Source organism: Eptesicus fuscus, chromosome 20 (assembly GCF_027574615.1).
Source record: "Eptesicus fuscus isolate TK198812 chromosome 20, DD_ASM_mEF_20220401, whole genome shotgun sequence".
NCBI classification, from domain to species: Eukaryota; Metazoa; Chordata; class Mammalia; order Chiroptera; family Vespertilionidae; genus Eptesicus; species Eptesicus fuscus.
Window position 1 is genome coordinate 28,902,859 of NC_072492.1, and position 16,919 is coordinate 28,919,777.

Here is a 16,919-nt window from a genome sequence, read left to right on the forward strand (position 1 = left end):
ACTGGGCTGCATGCAGAAAATGTTCCCTGGGACCTGGTGCCCTGGGTTGCCCCTCACACACATTCGGTCTTTCTTCCTGCTGTGAATTCTGACGGGGCATGAGGTAGAGATGGGCACCCTGGGGTGGGGTACGGTGCTCTGCCCACTGTGGGTGTCATGCTCACTCAGCCTCATCCCCAGGCTGCCAAGGATGAAGCTTCACCCTGGGCCCCTACAGTCCCCCTGCCTCTGCAGTGGCCCGTGGGTTCTCCCCTCACCCGCGCCCTCCCCGCCCACCCCCCCCCCCCCAGGCCTGCTGGATGTGTACGGCTTTGAGTCATTTCCTGACAACAGTCTGGAACAGCTGTGCATCAACTATGCCAATGAGAAGCTGCAACAGCACTTTGTGGCTCACTACCTAAGGGCTCAGCAGGTGAGCGTGTGGCAGGGTGGGGCCGTCCTTCTGGATCCTCTATCTCTTCCTGGCCCCCAGGACCTAGCCTTTAGTTCCTTCTTTGATGCCATTCTGGAATAGCTGGTGTTGCTGAGGCCAGCCATAGGATGGCCTTCTGGGCCTCAGCCCTTAGCTGCCTCCTGCCCCCTCACCTTGCCCTCTAGGAGGAATACGCACTGGAGGGCCTGGAGTGGTCATTTGTCAACTACCAGGACAACCAGACCTGTTTGGACCTCATCGAGGGGAGCCCCATCAGCATCTGCTCCCTCTTAAACGAGGTGGGAGCGTCAGTAGTGTGCTGAGCACCAGAGGTGGGCTTTGGGCTTTTCTGGGGCCTTGAAGCCTCGTCAATGCCTTTCTGTGCCTCTGTCTCCCCATCTGCCAAATGGGTTTCCTAATTCCCGTACTCCTTCACTCAGGGTCACTGTACTGTCTGTGTGACAACTCTGCTACCGTGGGGGCGATGGGATGGAGACTGTGAGGGTGTGGGGAGCCCTCTCACTTTTGTGGCCGACTGTCTATCCCGCCCCACATAGGAATGCCGCCTTAATCGGCCAAGCAGTGCAGCCCAGCTCCAGACACGCATTGAAAGTGCCCTGGCAGGCAGCCCCTGCCTAGGCCACGACAAGCTCAGCCGGGAGCCCAGCTTCATTGTGGTGCATTACGCGGGGCCTGTGCGGTACCACACCGCAGGCCTGGTGGAGAAGAACAAGGTGAGGCTGGGCCACGGCCCCTGGGGACCGGGGTAAAACGGCACGCTGGGTCATTGCTGCCCATACACGCAGCTTCCTATGGTGCATCTCCCTCCTGAATATCTTCCCAGAACCCAGGGTCACCTCTTGGGCCATCTGCCTGAGGTCTACTAATCAGGCATGACCTGCCCAGAAATGACCCATGTCACACTGGGTTGCTGGTTCATAGGCGACCAGCTTGTCTCCCGGATTCAGGGCCTGTCCTACCCTGGAACTCCCTCCTCTGGGGCCTGGGTGAGCAGGCTGGCAGGCCTGTGGACAGCCCTGAGTAGCACACCACCTGCCCTCACCCACTGCTCTCGTCTTCTCCCAATAGGACCCTGTGCCCCCTGAGCTGACCAGGCTCCTGCAGCAATCCCAGGACCCCCTGCTCAAGGTGTTATTTCCTACTGACCCAGAAGAGAAGTCCCAGGAGGAGCCTTCTGGCAAGAGCAGGACCCCAGTGTTGACCGTGGTGTCCAGGTTCAAGGTGGGTCTGGTAGTGCTGACGTGACATGTTTGGGTCACTCCTCAGTCTCAAATGTTTAACGAGCACTTTCCAGGATTGGTGCTATTTACTGGAGAGCATTGATGAGTCAAGACATGGTCTAGGTTCACACCGAGTTGACAGTCCTGTGTGAAAGACAGAGACAGGAAACAGACACATAACTGCCATGATGGGAAGCCTAGGGGCCTGTGGGTGGCACAGCGGTCTGTCACCCACTGCTTATGGGGGACTGTGGAAGAACAATAGTTACATGCACCCGTGACCTGGCCCATTCCCAGTTCTCCAGCTTCCTGCTCAGACTTTGTCCTTGGCCAGAGCAGGTTTGACTCCTCCCATATCTTACACTTTCTACTGTCTCTCAGCACACTCTGCTCCTCACCCGGGCCCCCCCAGCTCCACCCTCCACGTCTCTTTTTAGTTTATTCCTTCTCATCCTTCAAAGTTCTGCATTATCATCACCTCCTTGGGAAGGCACCCAGGGGAGCCCAGGTTTGAAGAGCACTTTCCTGTCCAGCCTCAGACACTACTGAGGGTGCCCGTCCAGTGTCTGTGTGGCTCGTCAGACCCGGCTCTGAGACAGCAGTAGACTGCCCCGGTCATAGCCCTTCAGTTTCCTGCACACAGGACAGGCTTTGGTTTAATAACAGCTATTTCCTGAATGAATGGCTGGGGGTTCTGAGATTGCTCTCTTCTAAGAAGATTGTGGGGAGTGGGGAACCCTGAGACCAGATGCAGAGACCAACCAGTTGGAGGGTCACAGTTCAAGAAAGGTCCCTGGAGGCAGATGTGAGGAGCAGTGGGACGTCAAGGGATGGGTGTGCTTGGACACAGTAAGAGCCTCCGATAGCCATCCCAGGGCACATGAAGATCCTGGTCTTGGGGCTGGAGATGTCTGATGCAGTCTCTAACCAGGGCCCAGCTGGTGCCCCCAGGCAGCTCCAACCTCCGCCTGACCTGCTCTCCCCTCTGCAGGCCTCCCTGGAGCAACTTCTGCAGGTTCTGCACAGCACCACGCCCCACTACATTCGCTGCATCAAGCCCAACAGCAAGGGCCAGGCCCAGACCTTCCTCCGGGAGGAGGTAATTCACACTGAACCAACGCTGCTTCGCAGAGAGCCCTATCTGGCAAAGGCCCTGGAGGGGTGAAGGGCAGGACATCTGCTCCAAGTGCAGTGACCAGAGGGGATCTCTCAGGCTGGGCCTGACATTAGGGGGGCTTGTCTCCCCATAGCTGGTAGGACAGGCGTGTATGGTTGTGCGGTCTGCACTGCAGTGACCTCGCTAAGGAAGGAAGTAGGGCTCTGGTACCTCTTGCTCTCTTCTCACTGAGCACTGCCCTGATGAGACTGGAGCCCCAGAAGAATGGCTATCTCTTGCAATTAGCCAAAAGTCTGTCTCACCTTACATTCTAGATTTTTAATTTGCATAAAAAGGGCCAGCAATTGTTCTTTGCTCAGGTTACCGGGCTCCACGGGATGTGGATGAGGTGTGAGTACTGGGCGATGCTGGAGTGTCCCACAGTCAACTGGTAGATGTGACCTTAGGGCTTATAGCCAGGACCACTCTGTTCTGTGGTCAAGACCATGGTTCGGGTCCCAGAAGGCTCTTCACAGTAGAACAACCTCCCATACCCTGCAGCTGTGACTCACTTGATTGCCTAGCCAAAAATAAAATAAATAAAAACAGAAATGAGGCAGAGAGCATCTGCACTGCGGGGATGGTGAGAGCCGCACCAGCAGCTGCCTCAGCTGTGTCAGAAGCCATGTACCACATAGGGGACCTGGGGCTGCCGGGAGCCTTCTAGCAGGGAGATATTTCTTAATTTCTCACTGCCCCAGCCCCAGAGTGTATACCTCCATCCGTGGGGTCTCTGGCCTGCTGGCCCCATGCTGCAGGTGCCACGCTGTCTCTCCACCCCTTGCAGGTCCTGAGCCAGCTGGAGGCCTGTGGCCTCGTGGAGACCATCCACATCAGTGCCGCCGGCTTCCCCATCCGGTGAGTGGGCCCATCACTGCAGGGGCAGGGCCAACGTCAGGGTAGAGCTCGGGACTCGGGCCCAACAAGAGCCTGCCCAGCCAAGAGCCAGATATGGAGATGAAGAGAAAGGGCAGGTCTACAGGTGTCAACCTGAACTCAAGGGACTGTGCTTGTCATTTACCCGCTCACTTTCTGTGCACAATTTTGTGCTAGGCACTGTTTCTAGTATATACCAGTGAATAAGGAAGTTTGAGTCTGCCCTCTTGGGGCATACGTTCCTGTGGAACAAGGACAATAAGTATAAAGTTAATGCTAGGGAAGAAAAAAATGTTATTAGGTAGACTAATGGGAAAGGGTACCCTTGGGCTGGTCCAGGAGCGGTCCTAGGCAGCTCGGGCCTATGGGAAGATTTGGGGAGGAGAGCATTCCAGACTAGGGACAGGTTAGGAACTGAGAGGTGCTTAAGTGACTGGAGACAGAGACTGGGAAGAGAGGAGGGAGGGAGGGGGGCCAGACCTGAAGGACTCACAACCTGTCCTAGGTGCTGTGGAAGCTGCTGGGCATTCTGAGGGAGTGCTGTGCTCACTCATATCCCATGGCTGCCAAGTGGCGGTTGGACATAGGGTCAGGAGAGAAGAGAGGAGATGAGAGGCTGTTGCAGGTGGACAGGCGGGATGGTGTCCCCGACGAGGGTGGCAGCAGTGAACACTGGAGAGAAGTGGGTAAAATTGGTGTGGCTGGTGACAGAAAGAGGACTGTGGATTGATTGACCGTGGGGTATTAGGCAGGGAAATCAACTTCCAGGCTTCCCTCTGAGGCAAATGGATGGATGGGGGATAATTCCTGGAGGCGAGATGGTTTGAGGAAGGCACAGGTTGCAGGGTGGGAGCGTCAGGTTTGAAATGGCTGTGAGACAGGCCCCGGCTCAGCAGAGCTCTAAGAGCTGGAGGGTCTCAACACCACAAACAAGGAGGAAACCCCAGTGGGGATAGAAGGGGTCAGGGCCATGCCCTGAGGAATGCTCACATTTCGAGAGGGGGGATGACAAGAAACTAGCAACAATAACTTGAGTGGCATGCTGATGGCTGTGACAAGAGCCACATCGGTGCAGTGTTGTGGACAGAAGCCAAACTTAGAGGAGGAAGTGCAGATGTTAGATGTCACCAGCTGTTTAGAGAAGTGTTGCCGTGAAGGGGAGTAGAGAAATCAGGATAAGTGGAGGAGGCTGTGGGTCAGGACAGTGGAGACGCAGCCAAGCACAGGTGTGAGGCAGGAGTGGTCTAGTTGTCTAAGGGGAAGCGGGGGGGAGAGGGGGGGCGCTGCATGCCCCTTGGAAGGAGGCAGGCAGCAAGTCCTCCAGGAAAGGGCCCAGGAAGAGCAGACCCTCAAAGTAATCTCTCCAGAGCTACAGCCTCGGCCATGCAGTGCAGCCAGGGCAGCGCCACACCGGGTTGTTGAGCAGATTAAGTTACTCCCGTCGAACCTGAGCACTGTGTCCATGGATGAAGTCGCTTCATTCTCTTCTTCCCCCCACTCTGGCTTCCAGGGTCTCTCACCGGAACTTTGTGGAACGGTACGCATTACTGAGGCAGCTCCGTCCTCGCACAGCCCTGAGCCCCCAGAGCCCGACTCTTAATGAAGGGCGCTCAGGTGAGTGGGGCCCATTTGTTCAACCAGTCTACTGTTGCTGGCTTATAGGGGCAGAGAGTGGTGGGAAGTGGGGCTGGGGTGACAGGTGGGGCCCAGTCACAGAAGCTGGACTTTATTTTCTGGGTAGATGGGGGCACTCCTCATGCTTCCTGGACACTACTGTGGGGGCCACATGGTAGGGCTGTTAGGTTGGCAGGAGTAGAGAGAAGCTAGAGATGTGGACACAGTCAGGAAATATTGGGAAGAAACTGGTCAGACTGGGCAAGCAGTTTGATATAGAGGGAAAGGAAAGGAAGTAATTGGTTAAAATTATTCTTAAAATAATGAGCTCTGCCTGGCCAGTGGGGAAAAGTACCCTGGGGGAGCTGTTGAGCCTGCTGGGGTTCTCCCCCCAAACTTTGGTCTCAAGGGAAAGTTCTGGCCTGTGACCCTGATTTGAGGATTGTGGGCTGGTGGCTATCACTGAGGCTGTGACCCCAGCACAGGAGGAGGAAAAGAGGTGCAAGGCTCCGCCCAGTAGGATCCCAGCCCAGCAGTAACCACTCCCATGTACACAGCCTTACCTTGGGGCCAGGAAACCCAGTTGGGACAATTCTGCTTTGTTTTTCTCTGTCTTGGGCACAGTTTGTCACTTTCCTTTCACCTTTCTCCCCACCGCTCTTCCTCCTCTCTCCATGGTCTGCTCTGCTCTGTCTCTTGCCCACGTCCCCTGGGCTCTGGCTGATTCTGCTGCTGTTTCTCGTCTGCGGTACCTTCTTTGGCAGCCTCTGTCTCCAGAGAGGCGCTGGGCAGCCAAAGGTGTTCAGAGCCTCAGGTAAACCTCCCTCCACAGCAGTCAGCCCTGTGATGCAGGAGGTCGGCAGGGGGACCCCAGGGCCTCCACAGGCCCAGAATCTGTCCTCTCTTTTCCCTCCCATGGCAGGAAGTGAGCTGTCAGGGCGGAGGGGGTGGCCCTACTGCCCTGTTTGGCCCTCAGCACGTTTGGGGCACCAAGTGCCCTTTGTCACTTGCCCAAAGGGACCCACAGGAGTGGAGGCTGTAGGCCAGTCCAGGGCACAGCCACAGTGGGATTCCAAGACTCCTCATAACAGCCAGGGGCCTGAGGGATATGAGAGGGGCTGCCCCTGGTCTCTCCCCCACAAAAAAGGAGGTAAAAATGGCTAGAGACAAGAAAAGAGGCCTGTAAAATGCTAGGGAGACCAGAACCAGTTTCTTAAGGCCACAGAAGTGTGTAGATGACGAAGCACTGATGGGACCTGTCTCCCACCCCTAGAATGGTCTCCACAGGCCGCGGAGGCCACGCTGCAGCCTCTGCTCCAGGACATACTCCGCACTCTCCCCGCTCTACCTGGGGCAGCAGCCACATCGGGCGACTCGGCGAAGGCCACGCCAGCCACAGTGCACTGTGGCAGGACCAAGGTGTTCATGACGGACTCCACGGTAAGCTGGTTTCAGAGGAGGAGCAGAGATCACAGAAACAGCTGTGTGCTCTCAGCAGGACGGGCTGGGCTCTCCTCAGGATAGGGGCAGGATGGGCGAGGACCTCAGTGGATGCCCCTTCTCCCAGCTGGAGCTCCTGGAACGCAGGCGTGCCCAGGTGCTGGAGCAGTGTGCCCGCTGCATCCAGGCTGGCTGGAGGCGACACCGGCATCGCAAGCAGGAGAGGCAGAGGCGGGCTGCGGTGCTCATCCAGGCAGGTAGGACTGGGGCCCCGGGCACGTAGCCTCGTTCCAGGCCCACAGATGGCCTTGAGTGCAGCTGTTGTCAGTGATCGCAGACCCTACGTCCCTTGGAATGCTGTTCCTTGAGTCCCCATACACCAAAGCTGACAGTGTCCCAGCCTCAAGGCGTTGGTGGCACGTCCTATGGTGCGCTGGGGTTCACGCTCCCGTCCTCACCCAGAGCGTCTTTCCGTTCAGGGGAAACCAGGTCACACCACAAATACGGGTGCTATGTAGGCAGTGGAGGCTAAAAATCTCTTTAATCCCCTTTCCCAGACCTAGAGAGCTGTTTACTCCATCTTTCTTTCCCTTTACGAAAACTCTGCTGGTCTCCAGGGCTTTTAATGAGTTTAACAAGGTAAAAACCTGACAAGATTTGATTCATCAAAAGAAGAAATGTATGAACCATGTTAACAGCAGTCTCATTTTTAAAAATAAAAATACTAGAAACCACCCAAATATTTGCCAGTAGTGGAATCATGGCTATATTATGGACCATCCTTATGAAGTAGCTAACAAGTCTTTTTGAAGATTTTAAATTTAATGGAAAACCACTTCCAATATGATGTTCTAACCTGGGCGCCAAACTACACATCAGAGGTGATGCCACCTTCTTCAGGTGCATTTCTGTGCATATTAGCATGAAAACAATGCATAAGAAAGTACTGTAGAACTATATGGTTTGGTGAGGTAACAGCTGACTTTTATGTGTCTTTAAACATTTTCATTTTTTAGAAATCCAGAATCCAAATGTATTCATATTTTATGGAATAGTCCTTTTTCTGAATATGATTATACCAAAAAGAAAAAAATGCTGAACTTTCAAGAAGTATCATGGTCAGTCCACCATTCAGTAGTTATTACCTTTACCAGCATGTGGGTGTCTGGTGATATCATTCATGAATTCACAAAGCAAGCAGATTTGGGTTCCAAAAAACAGAACTAATTCTAAAAGATGCAGGCAATTCAGACTCCTCTGATTCCCTGGGCATTATGCCAGACTGAGCCTAGGGTGGGAGTTGACCCTGCTCCTAACTGTCCCTTCAAGGTATAGGCACCTCCAAGTCTGTGGGCGTGTGAGGGCCAATTTTGATTCATGTATTGACTTTAGTACCTTACCTTAAGGAAAGAGTGCAAGTAGCCATGGACTGAAAAAATACCTATTTCAAACTTTTAGGGCAGCTCTGGTGTCGCTGCACAGTCAGGTTACAAGAACTGTAATGAACACTGTACTCTCCCCTGTTTCTGGGCAACCCTCTAGCCATTCGCTCCTGGTTAACTCGGAAGCACGTCCAGAGGCTGCACGTAGCTGCAACAGTCATCAAGCGCGCATGGCAGAAGTGGAGAGTGAGTATCGGATCCAGAAGTCAGGGTTGCCTGTGGATATTTTGGCACCAGATAGACCCGGGTTGGAACGCTGGCCCTGCCACTGCAAAGTAGGTGGTCTCGTGTTCTTCACGCACAAAATGGGCGCCCCACCTGCACTGCAGGGTGGCTGTGACGGTAAACAGTGGCATAAGCAACTGGGAACGCGCTAAACACCATGGAATGATAGACTCTTAAAGGAGTGGATTTTATATCAATTAGATCTCGACAAGGTATTTTTAAGTAACCTATGTAAGGCCTAGGCCCGCCTGCCTTGGGGATAAAGTTCTGCCACACAGAGCCAGTCTGGTCGAAGGCATCCAGCGGTTCACAGCCAGGTGCCCTTCAGTTCACCTTGTTACGCTGACTTATTAAAGGGGGTTTTGGTTTCCATTAAGAGCTGATAAATCAAAAGCTATAAAGTGGTGTTCTCTTTTTAAGATCAGAATGGCCTTCCTTGCTTCTAAAGAACTGGATGGTGTAGAAGAAAAACACTTGTTTCAAGCTCCCCGTTCCCCAAGCTCCTTCCCGCTGCCCCAGGCACAGAGCTGGCTCCCGGGGGCAATAATCCGCCTCTGGCCCCTGGGACTGGTCCTGGCCAACGCAGCCGTGGGTGTGCATGGCTTTCAGAGGAAACTGGTGGTCTGGGCCTGCCTCCAGCTCCCCATCAGCAGCCCCCGTAGCTACACTGTCCAGACAGCACAAGAGCAAGATGGTGTCACGTCCATCCGAGCACTGCCTCAGGTAAGCTGTGATGGGATGGAGGCAGTCTTGGCACAGCAGCCCTGGGTCCCTCACATCTCACTGTAGAAGGCAGGAGGCCAGGCCCAGGAATCCACAGCGGGAGCAGGACTGAGGCTGGGACAAGAGCCGTCCTAACCCTACTGGGGAACCCAGAGCCTAAGCTTCCCAACTGCTGCAGTTACAACTCCGACTTTTCCAGAGCCTTTTCATCACCTTAAAAACTGCCTCTAAGTGTTCTGGAGCAGCGGTCCGCTACTGGTGGTCCGTGAGGTCTGAAAGGTTGGTGACCGCTGGTTTAAGGAAACCTTTGGAGCAGCGGTCCGCTACTGGTGGTCTGTGAGGTCTGAAAGGTTGGCGACCACTTTTCTAGAGTTACCTTTTAATTAGTCCCACACTTTGAAAAAACTTGGGTTGTGCTGACAGCTTACTCCCTCCAGTGACACTGGATTTGGCACCAGGTTTTTCCCCCAACTTATGTTACTTGGTTTTTCTCCTTTTCCAGCTAAGGAAATGACAAGCAGGTGAGTCATTGGTCCGAGTGCCCTGTGTTTTTATATTCTGGGCAGCCAGGGAAAAAGTCAGCCAGCATATAAAACAGGCAAACACTCAAGGATTACATGATATCGACAAGGCAGAAGGAAGGAAACTGAATTTCTTGCCAGAGGAATTACTGTAGGCCAGAACCAGGGTAGAATCTCCCATGACCACACAGTGTAAACCGAAATCTAACTGTTCGACCTTCTGGCATTAAGCAGTATTAGGGCTGAGACATGATACTTCTAGGAGGGAGCGCTCTACTGTCCTCATCTGTCTCACACTGCAGGGATGTGAACTTTTATATTCTAATACCGCTCTGGACTTCGCCACTTAACCAACTGGAAAACATGTTGGTTAGTTCAGTCCTGCTACTGCCATGACTCTCATGCCAGCACACACTCCCCTGCATCCCTAGCATTTGCTCTGTGAGGTACCTTTAGGCCCTGGCTCTCCTGGGAGCCGGGGTTAAGACGCCTCTCTCTCTCCCTAGGGCTCGATCAAGTTTCACTGCAGGAAGTCTCCGCTGCGCTATGCTGACATCTGCCCCGAACCGTCGTCCGACAGTGTTACTGGCTTTAATCAGATTCTGCTGGAAAGACACAGACTGGGCGACGTGTGATCTCTTCTCACCTCCTATCCTTACCTGGCCGGGCAACCCGTGGTGCCTTTGTTTCTACAGTGCCTTTCCTGCCAGCTGCCTTGCCAAAGACATCTAATCAACACACAGCTGCCAAACTACTCCCAGGCCTGTGAGAGTGATGGCTCCTGCCTGCCCGCCTGCCTGCAGGGCTATGCGGCCAATCACCAGTGGTGCCTGGGGCTCGAGCCTCCATCTCCAGCACTGACAGGTGTCAGGGTTAGTAGTTCCCAAACCAAGATTAAGAAACAGCAAGGCCACATCTTAACTACATTCACGGAGCCAACTGCAATCAAACAAGATTGAGAGTTGTCTGTTGCTACAGTGGGGTACCCCCCCCACTCTGATTCCCCACAAACAGAACAGGCAACTTGAGATCAGCTCTAAAATTTTGGCTGGGGAAATTCTGCGTTTAGTTCCTTTAAAAGGAACAAAACTTTACTATTTAATATGTTGTTGATTTATGTAATTTCAAGCAAGTAAATTATGAATCAAGGATGATGAACAATGCAATGTAACACAGAACCACACCTTGATTTTATTTAGTAACACTGAGCAAGTTTTCACTCCAAAGAGTATGAAACTTGATAAATTATCTCACAATATCTACCTTAACTGTACCAAAAATAAATAACTTAAAAACAACCATTTGAATGTGCCACTTGAGTGCCGCCATCTGCCTGACATCTAAGCCCACGGCAACGGAGGTGAAGACTCGCGTGACCTACCCTCCATCAGCAGGTCTTCGTCCTGGAAACACTGCCCTGGTCTCCTGGGAGAAGGGGCAAGCAGCACCATAATCCATTTTAAGGATCCTTATTCTGGGATGGTTCCACAATGCTTAAACAGCAGTCGGCAAACTCCACAAACAAGGGCTCCTGCATGCAGGCTCTCATGAGCTTGGCCTTGTCGTCCCCCTGATCAAGGGTGACCATCAGCTGTCTAAGGTGTGGGTTGAGCAGTAAGCTTCTTAATGCTGCAGACTCCCCTTAAAAATTAAGGAAAGAAAGCCAATCTGAGTTGAAGCTGGAACAGGTGGAGATGGCTGCAAGCTAAATGCTTTAAATGTAATAAATATTGTATCCCCTTAATCTTTAAACCCACAAATTAACCCCAGTGCTTTACATAAACAAGGTGAAATCAGCGTATAAAATGATTTCCAAGTTAAATACTTCACAACTACAAATACAGAAAACAGCATTAGCTTATTGGCAAGGACAGTTATACACTGAATCGAGCACGTCAAACTCACGGCACTCCAGCTGCAAGTTAGACATGCTTGCACTGAATGATGCTTAAGTGCTTGATCCAGCCTGAAGTAGTGAAATGACTCTAACATCTGTATGGTACTTTACAGATTACAGAACTGTTCACAACTATCCCCAGCTAGCTCCAACCTAATTCTAACCACTGCAAAGCACCACCTGTCAGGCAGACTGAAATGGGAATGAAAATAATGCCCATCTGTAGGAACTGCCCTAGCCCATGAATTATATAGGTAACAGAACTATCAGGGACTGAATGAGCAATCCCACAAAATACTGGGTATTATTAACACCCATATCCTCTAAAAATCAAGTCCAAAAAAGGGGACATATAATACTTTCAATAATAAAAATGGCCTTAGCCGGTTTGGCTCAATGGATAGCCCCGGGGACTGAAGGGTTAAGGTTCTATTCTGGTTAAGGGCACGCACCTTAGTTGCAGGCATGATCCCCCACCCTGATCAGGGCGAGTGCAGGTGGCAACCAATCATGTCTCTCACATTGATGTTTCTCTCTCTCTCTGTATCTCACCCTCCCTTCCACTCTCTAAAAACCAATGGAAAAATATCCTCGGGTGAGAATTAACGAAAAAACAACAACAGTAAGATAAATTTAAAAAAATAAAAACAAATTTTAAAAAACAAGTCCTGGATTATCCAGTATGCATTAATGGCCTGACTGTAAATGGAGCACTAGGAACATAGAAATAAATGTAGGTTTCTCCCCTACAGACTGATGTGAAACAAATTACCATAAAATTTGGTGAGCAGTATATTACAAGGCACCATGGGAAGATAAAAAAGTATTTTCTAATTCTGACAGTCAAAGGTCAAGAACACTTAGGACACGACACTTGAACAAAGCCTTGAAGGAGGAACAGAATTCTGCTAACTCACAAAACCACTGTGACCCCAGGCCAAGAAAATGGTCTTGCAGACAAGCTGGGAGGTGTGGAAACCCTGTGTTGTTAATAAAACCGTGTGGCTGGATGAAGGGCTCTGCATGCCATGCTAAAGTATTTAATAACCTTAAAAATCACATTCAGGCTCAGAGCTTCGTTCACATACACCAAGGTTGTGGGTACAAGAAGCAACCAATGAATGCATAAATAAGTAGAAAAACAAATTGATGTTTCTTTTTTTTCTCTCTCCCTCTCTTTCTCTAAAATCACAAATAAAACCACATTCTATACAAAAGATTAAATGTATCTCAATGGTTGACAAAAAATAAGCACAGTACAGACTTACCTAAATTCTTTAAATTCTGCAAAGAAACTCTGTCCTGTTCCTCGTCACTATTGAGAAAATCAGCTACAGAGTCGTCATCATCTAAGGAATATATAACACAATCAACTACTTACAGCTCTAAAGAAAGACCAGGTGCCAGATTTTAACAACTACTCCAATAGATTTTAAAAATGTATATGCACACACATGTGACAGTAACCCATTTGTATAAACAAAACCTCTTCTCTGGAGTCTGTGACTACCAACACTCTTTTAGGAAAGGGAAGGAAAATGAAAGAAACACTGGTGACTTAAAACAAATGCATCCTAGTGTCCACACACTTACTCTATGTTTCCCTGGGGTCGTTATGCTTGGAGGCCGATTTTCCAATTCTTATCACTCCTCCTCTCCTCACCATGGCTCCAACTCTAAGATGGACCAACAAAGTAGGTGTGCTCCATAAAAACCTGCTAAGGTGAATCTCCTCATGGGCAGACATTGCCTGCACCCAGTAAGGAAGTTTCTCCAAGGGCAGAAATGGGCCACCTCCTTGCTGTGCATGTTCAATGTGCGTTGGGTAGCATCAGAGGGGACTGCTTTCAGAGGCAGGCATGATGCATGACCCCGATAGCCAGTTGGCTGGCAGGATGGGATGGCAGCTCTCTACCACTGTAACCTGTGAGAAGCCTCCAGGTCCAGCCAGGCCCATGAAGGGAGACTGAAGCCACAACTATAGAAGGCTCCCTCACCCCCAAACCACACCCACAGTCTTTCCCCTCCTGCCTGTTGCCCCTATTATTCTTGTCCTGAACAATGCCTTTAGGCTGCTCTATATCACCAGCAAGGACAGTGCCCCCAGTCCTGATGCTCTGGGCTAAGGAAGCTGCTTCTCCCTAATGAAGACATGGTCCTTGACTCCCTGCTCCAGCCCGTCTCCTCTTTCATTTCAACTTATTCTATTTGAAACCCCTTTCTAGGTTTGTTTGTTTGAAGTCAACTCACCCACCTTTGTTTTCCTCAGTCTTTATAGTTTTTGCAGTAAAAGCTGGTATTTTTTCCTCAACAAGACGAGTTTCGGTATTGCACTGCTCTGAAAGACACACAAACGTCAGGAGCACATCACCTCCATTTTAGTGACAAGGCTATACCTCCCCACCAAGCCAGCATCGAGGTGGGAAGCATATGGAGTAAGGGATGTGGGTGGGGGTAGAGATGGATGCAGAGGAAGTGAGAGATCAAGTCAAGGGAAAGTATAGCAAAAACAAGCAACCCTGAACCTGGCAGAACAACTTACGGACCCCTAGGACCTGTCCGGATCCCTCCTTGCCTTGCCTAGTACCACAGGGCTTTCATTATGTATTAGCGGCACACTGACTTCAATGAGCAGCAAACTATTTTCTCAGGAGTTTCAGATATCAAATTTTGCATGTGCTCGTGCCATCGGGCATACACAGGTCCAGCCCAGAGGGGTTTAGTCTTAGGGAAGACAGCTAAAGAGACGGATAAGATGCAAAGGGCCGGAAGATAAGAACAAGAGGAGTCTTGCAGGAGGAGGCATTGCCAGGTCAAAGACCATTTCTGGCAGAAGAAAGATGTGTGGCTGGCCCCAACCCTTAAGATAGGGTCAGGTGCAAGGAGATGGTGATGAGCCAATGCCAGCAGACTGGTGGCTGGAACACAAGTGGAGAAAGCAGAAGCAAAAGTATGCCCCACACGGGCCAGGCCGTCACAGGTGTTTCTCAGCAAGAGTGCTACTGTGTTTAGGGTGGAAGGTCTTCAATGCTGTAAGTCACACACACCGCAAGGTGTTTATCAGAATCAATACCCATTACCAGAAGTACCACCAACTCCTCCTCAGCTACTGTAACAACAAAAACTTTGTGAAGAGGTATCTCCCTAGGGAGAACAACACCCAGGTTAAGAACCACTGACCTGTGCTAGAGAGAATGGCCTTTTTAACAAGGGAGTGAATTGCTCCAATTACTTTTCAGAAAACTCACCCTGGCAGCAGAAGGCCACACAGGTAAGAGCTCCTGACAGGGTTCTTAGAGGGGCCTCGTGGGAATGCAAGGTGAGAGGGAAGTGCTCCCAACCCAGCTCTCCATCCCAGCAAAACAGTTATCTTCTTTCCTATCTTTAGTTGGTTTATTTTTTTAAAATATATTTTTATTGATTTCAGAGAGGGAGAGAGAAACATGAATGATGAGAGATTATCATTGATCAGCTGCCTCCTGCACGCCCCCTACTGGGGATCCAGCAACCCTGGCATTTGCCGTGACCAGGAACTGAAACCCGGAATCCAACCGTGACCTCCTGGTTCATAGGTCCACACTAAGCACTGAACCACGCCGGCCAGGCTTAGGTTTCTTTTGAGATACTCCAGAGATCTTAGAAAAAAGGCGGGAGGTGGGGGGCGGGGTTGGAGAGAAAGGCATGAAACATACTGCTGTAAAACAGAGATTGGAGGGGATGAAACGAGAGGCAAACAACTAATGAGAAAAGGGGAGGGGGGGTAATCTATAATACTACCAACGATAAAGAAATATTTTTTGGAAAAAAAAAACAACAACTAGCCCTAGCCGGTGTGGCTCAGTGGATAGAGCATCGGCCTTCGGACTGAAGGGTCCCGGGGTTCAATTCCAGCCAAGGGCACATGCCTGGGTTGTGGGCTTGATCCCCAGTAGAGGGTATGCAGGAGGCAGCCAATCAATGATTCTCTCTCATCATTGATGTTTCTCTCTCTCTCTCTCCCTCTCCTTCCTCTCTGAAATAAAAAATTAAAAAAATAAAAAATAAAAAAACTAAACGAGGAACTTCACCATGAATCAACCAATCATGAAGTCGTGGGAAAGGGTCCCCAGGGGCTGAGAAGAGGCGCTGGACAAAGTTAAAATGTACACTTGACAACATTAACAGCCAAGGACATAGATCCTTATTGTAAAAAGATCTACCTCCCTGTTTCTAACAAGACATAATTTAGAAAAATGTTCTCGTTAACCTTAGCCAGCGCAACTTGGGCCAAATGATGAGGAATACAAAGATGAAATAGCTGGGTTGACTTTTCCGGCGAAAAACGATCAACTCTTTTTAAAGACACACACACAAAAAAGGATAGCACAGAGAAGAAAAGACAGAGCAGAAGGTTTTGAATGTTCAAAATCCAGAGAAGCATTCACAGGCGGAGGTGTCCCCAAGAGATCCGACAGGATCGGGCGCGACAAGGCCCGGAGGGGCGGGCCGGAGGGGTGCACATCCCCGAGACCGGGGCGGGACGTGGGAGCCGCCCCACACGAGGAGGGAGGCCCGGGCTGAGGTGGGGACGCGGGGGCCTTACCTCGGTGCTTCCGGAAGCAGGTCACAGAGCAGCTGTAATAGAACCGAGAGGGCATTTCAGCTCAAGGCCTCGCGCCCCGGCCCGGCCCCCCGCCCCACCCCACCCGGCCCGATACTCGCGTCTCCCTCCCCCACGACGGCCGGCGCTTACTAGGGCACGCGGCAGGCGGGGCAGCGGTATTTGGGCTTCTCCAAGCAGATCACACAGACGACGGTGCCACCACTGAGCGACGCCATGGTCTCCCGGTCCCGCCGCGCGCGGCTCTGGCCGCGGGTGCCACGTGCTCGCTGTTTCTTCCGCCTCCTTAACCAGGACCAATCAGCGCGCAGCATTTACTGGCAGACAAAAGCAATAGATTGATCCTGCTTACTGTTCCAGGCCCAATCAGTAGAAAGCCGATACACTCGATGTGCGCCCAGTAACTGCAGCAGAGGTTTTCCCTGATTGGGTCACATCGAGGAAGAACTTGGCAGTAGCCCTGTCCGTCCATACGCCGCAGCGTGACTTGGAACAAGCCATCGGCACTCTCCAGTTCTGTCGCCCCACATTTCCTTTTCTGGTGTGGACTTTCTGAATCTTGCACAGGCTTTGGGTTCTCTTCTAACATGGCATTATCTCTAGTAAATGAGAAGTCCAGCCATTAGTCAAACCTCTGTCAGATCACGTGACACACACATGCCCTTCCCATCGTAGGCCATTTTTCTCAGAGGAAAGAAAGATGAGGCTTGGTCACTGACAAACGTTTATTGAAGCTAATTGTGAGTCCTGCTATGACCACATGCTGGGCTGG

The 16,919-nt window shown here is 51.2% G+C and overlaps 2 protein-coding genes across 2 annotated transcripts in view; one reads left to right on the top strand and one right to left on the bottom strand.

The window, feature by feature from the left end:
* Positions 1–10,948, top strand: part of MYO19 (myosin XIX) — a 27,582-nt gene extending 16,634 nt beyond the window's left edge. Inside the window, exons 14-25 of the mRNA XM_054708977.1 lie at positions 291–412; positions 598–711; positions 970–1,146; positions 1,502–1,654; positions 2,645–2,752; positions 3,597–3,667; positions 5,196–5,299; positions 6,573–6,739; positions 6,867–6,996; positions 8,282–8,367; positions 8,827–9,129; positions 10,157–10,948. Coding sequence (XP_054564952.1) covers positions 291–412; positions 598–711; positions 970–1,146; positions 1,502–1,654; positions 2,645–2,752; positions 3,597–3,667; positions 5,196–5,299; positions 6,573–6,739; positions 6,867–6,996; positions 8,282–8,367; positions 8,827–9,129; positions 10,157–10,285 — 1,664 coding nt within the window. The 3' untranslated portion in view covers positions 10,286–10,948. The remainder of the gene's footprint in view (positions 1–290; positions 413–597; positions 712–969; positions 1,147–1,501; positions 1,655–2,644; positions 2,753–3,596; positions 3,668–5,195; positions 5,300–6,572; positions 6,740–6,866; positions 6,997–8,281; positions 8,368–8,826; positions 9,130–10,156) is intronic.
* On the bottom strand, positions 10,819–16,422 carry ZNHIT3 (zinc finger HIT-type containing 3). The gene is made up of 5 exons (XM_054708983.1): positions 16,280–16,422; positions 16,130–16,161; positions 13,802–13,885; positions 12,816–12,896; positions 10,819–11,291 (listed from the first exon to the last, which is right to left on the bottom strand). Exons 1-5 carry the CDS (start codon positions 16,363–16,365, stop codon positions 11,110–11,112), a joined length of 465 nt encoding a protein of 154 aa, XP_054564958.1. The 5' UTR covers positions 16,366–16,422; the 3' UTR covers positions 10,819–11,109.
* Positions 16,423–16,919: the final 497 nt, after the last annotated feature.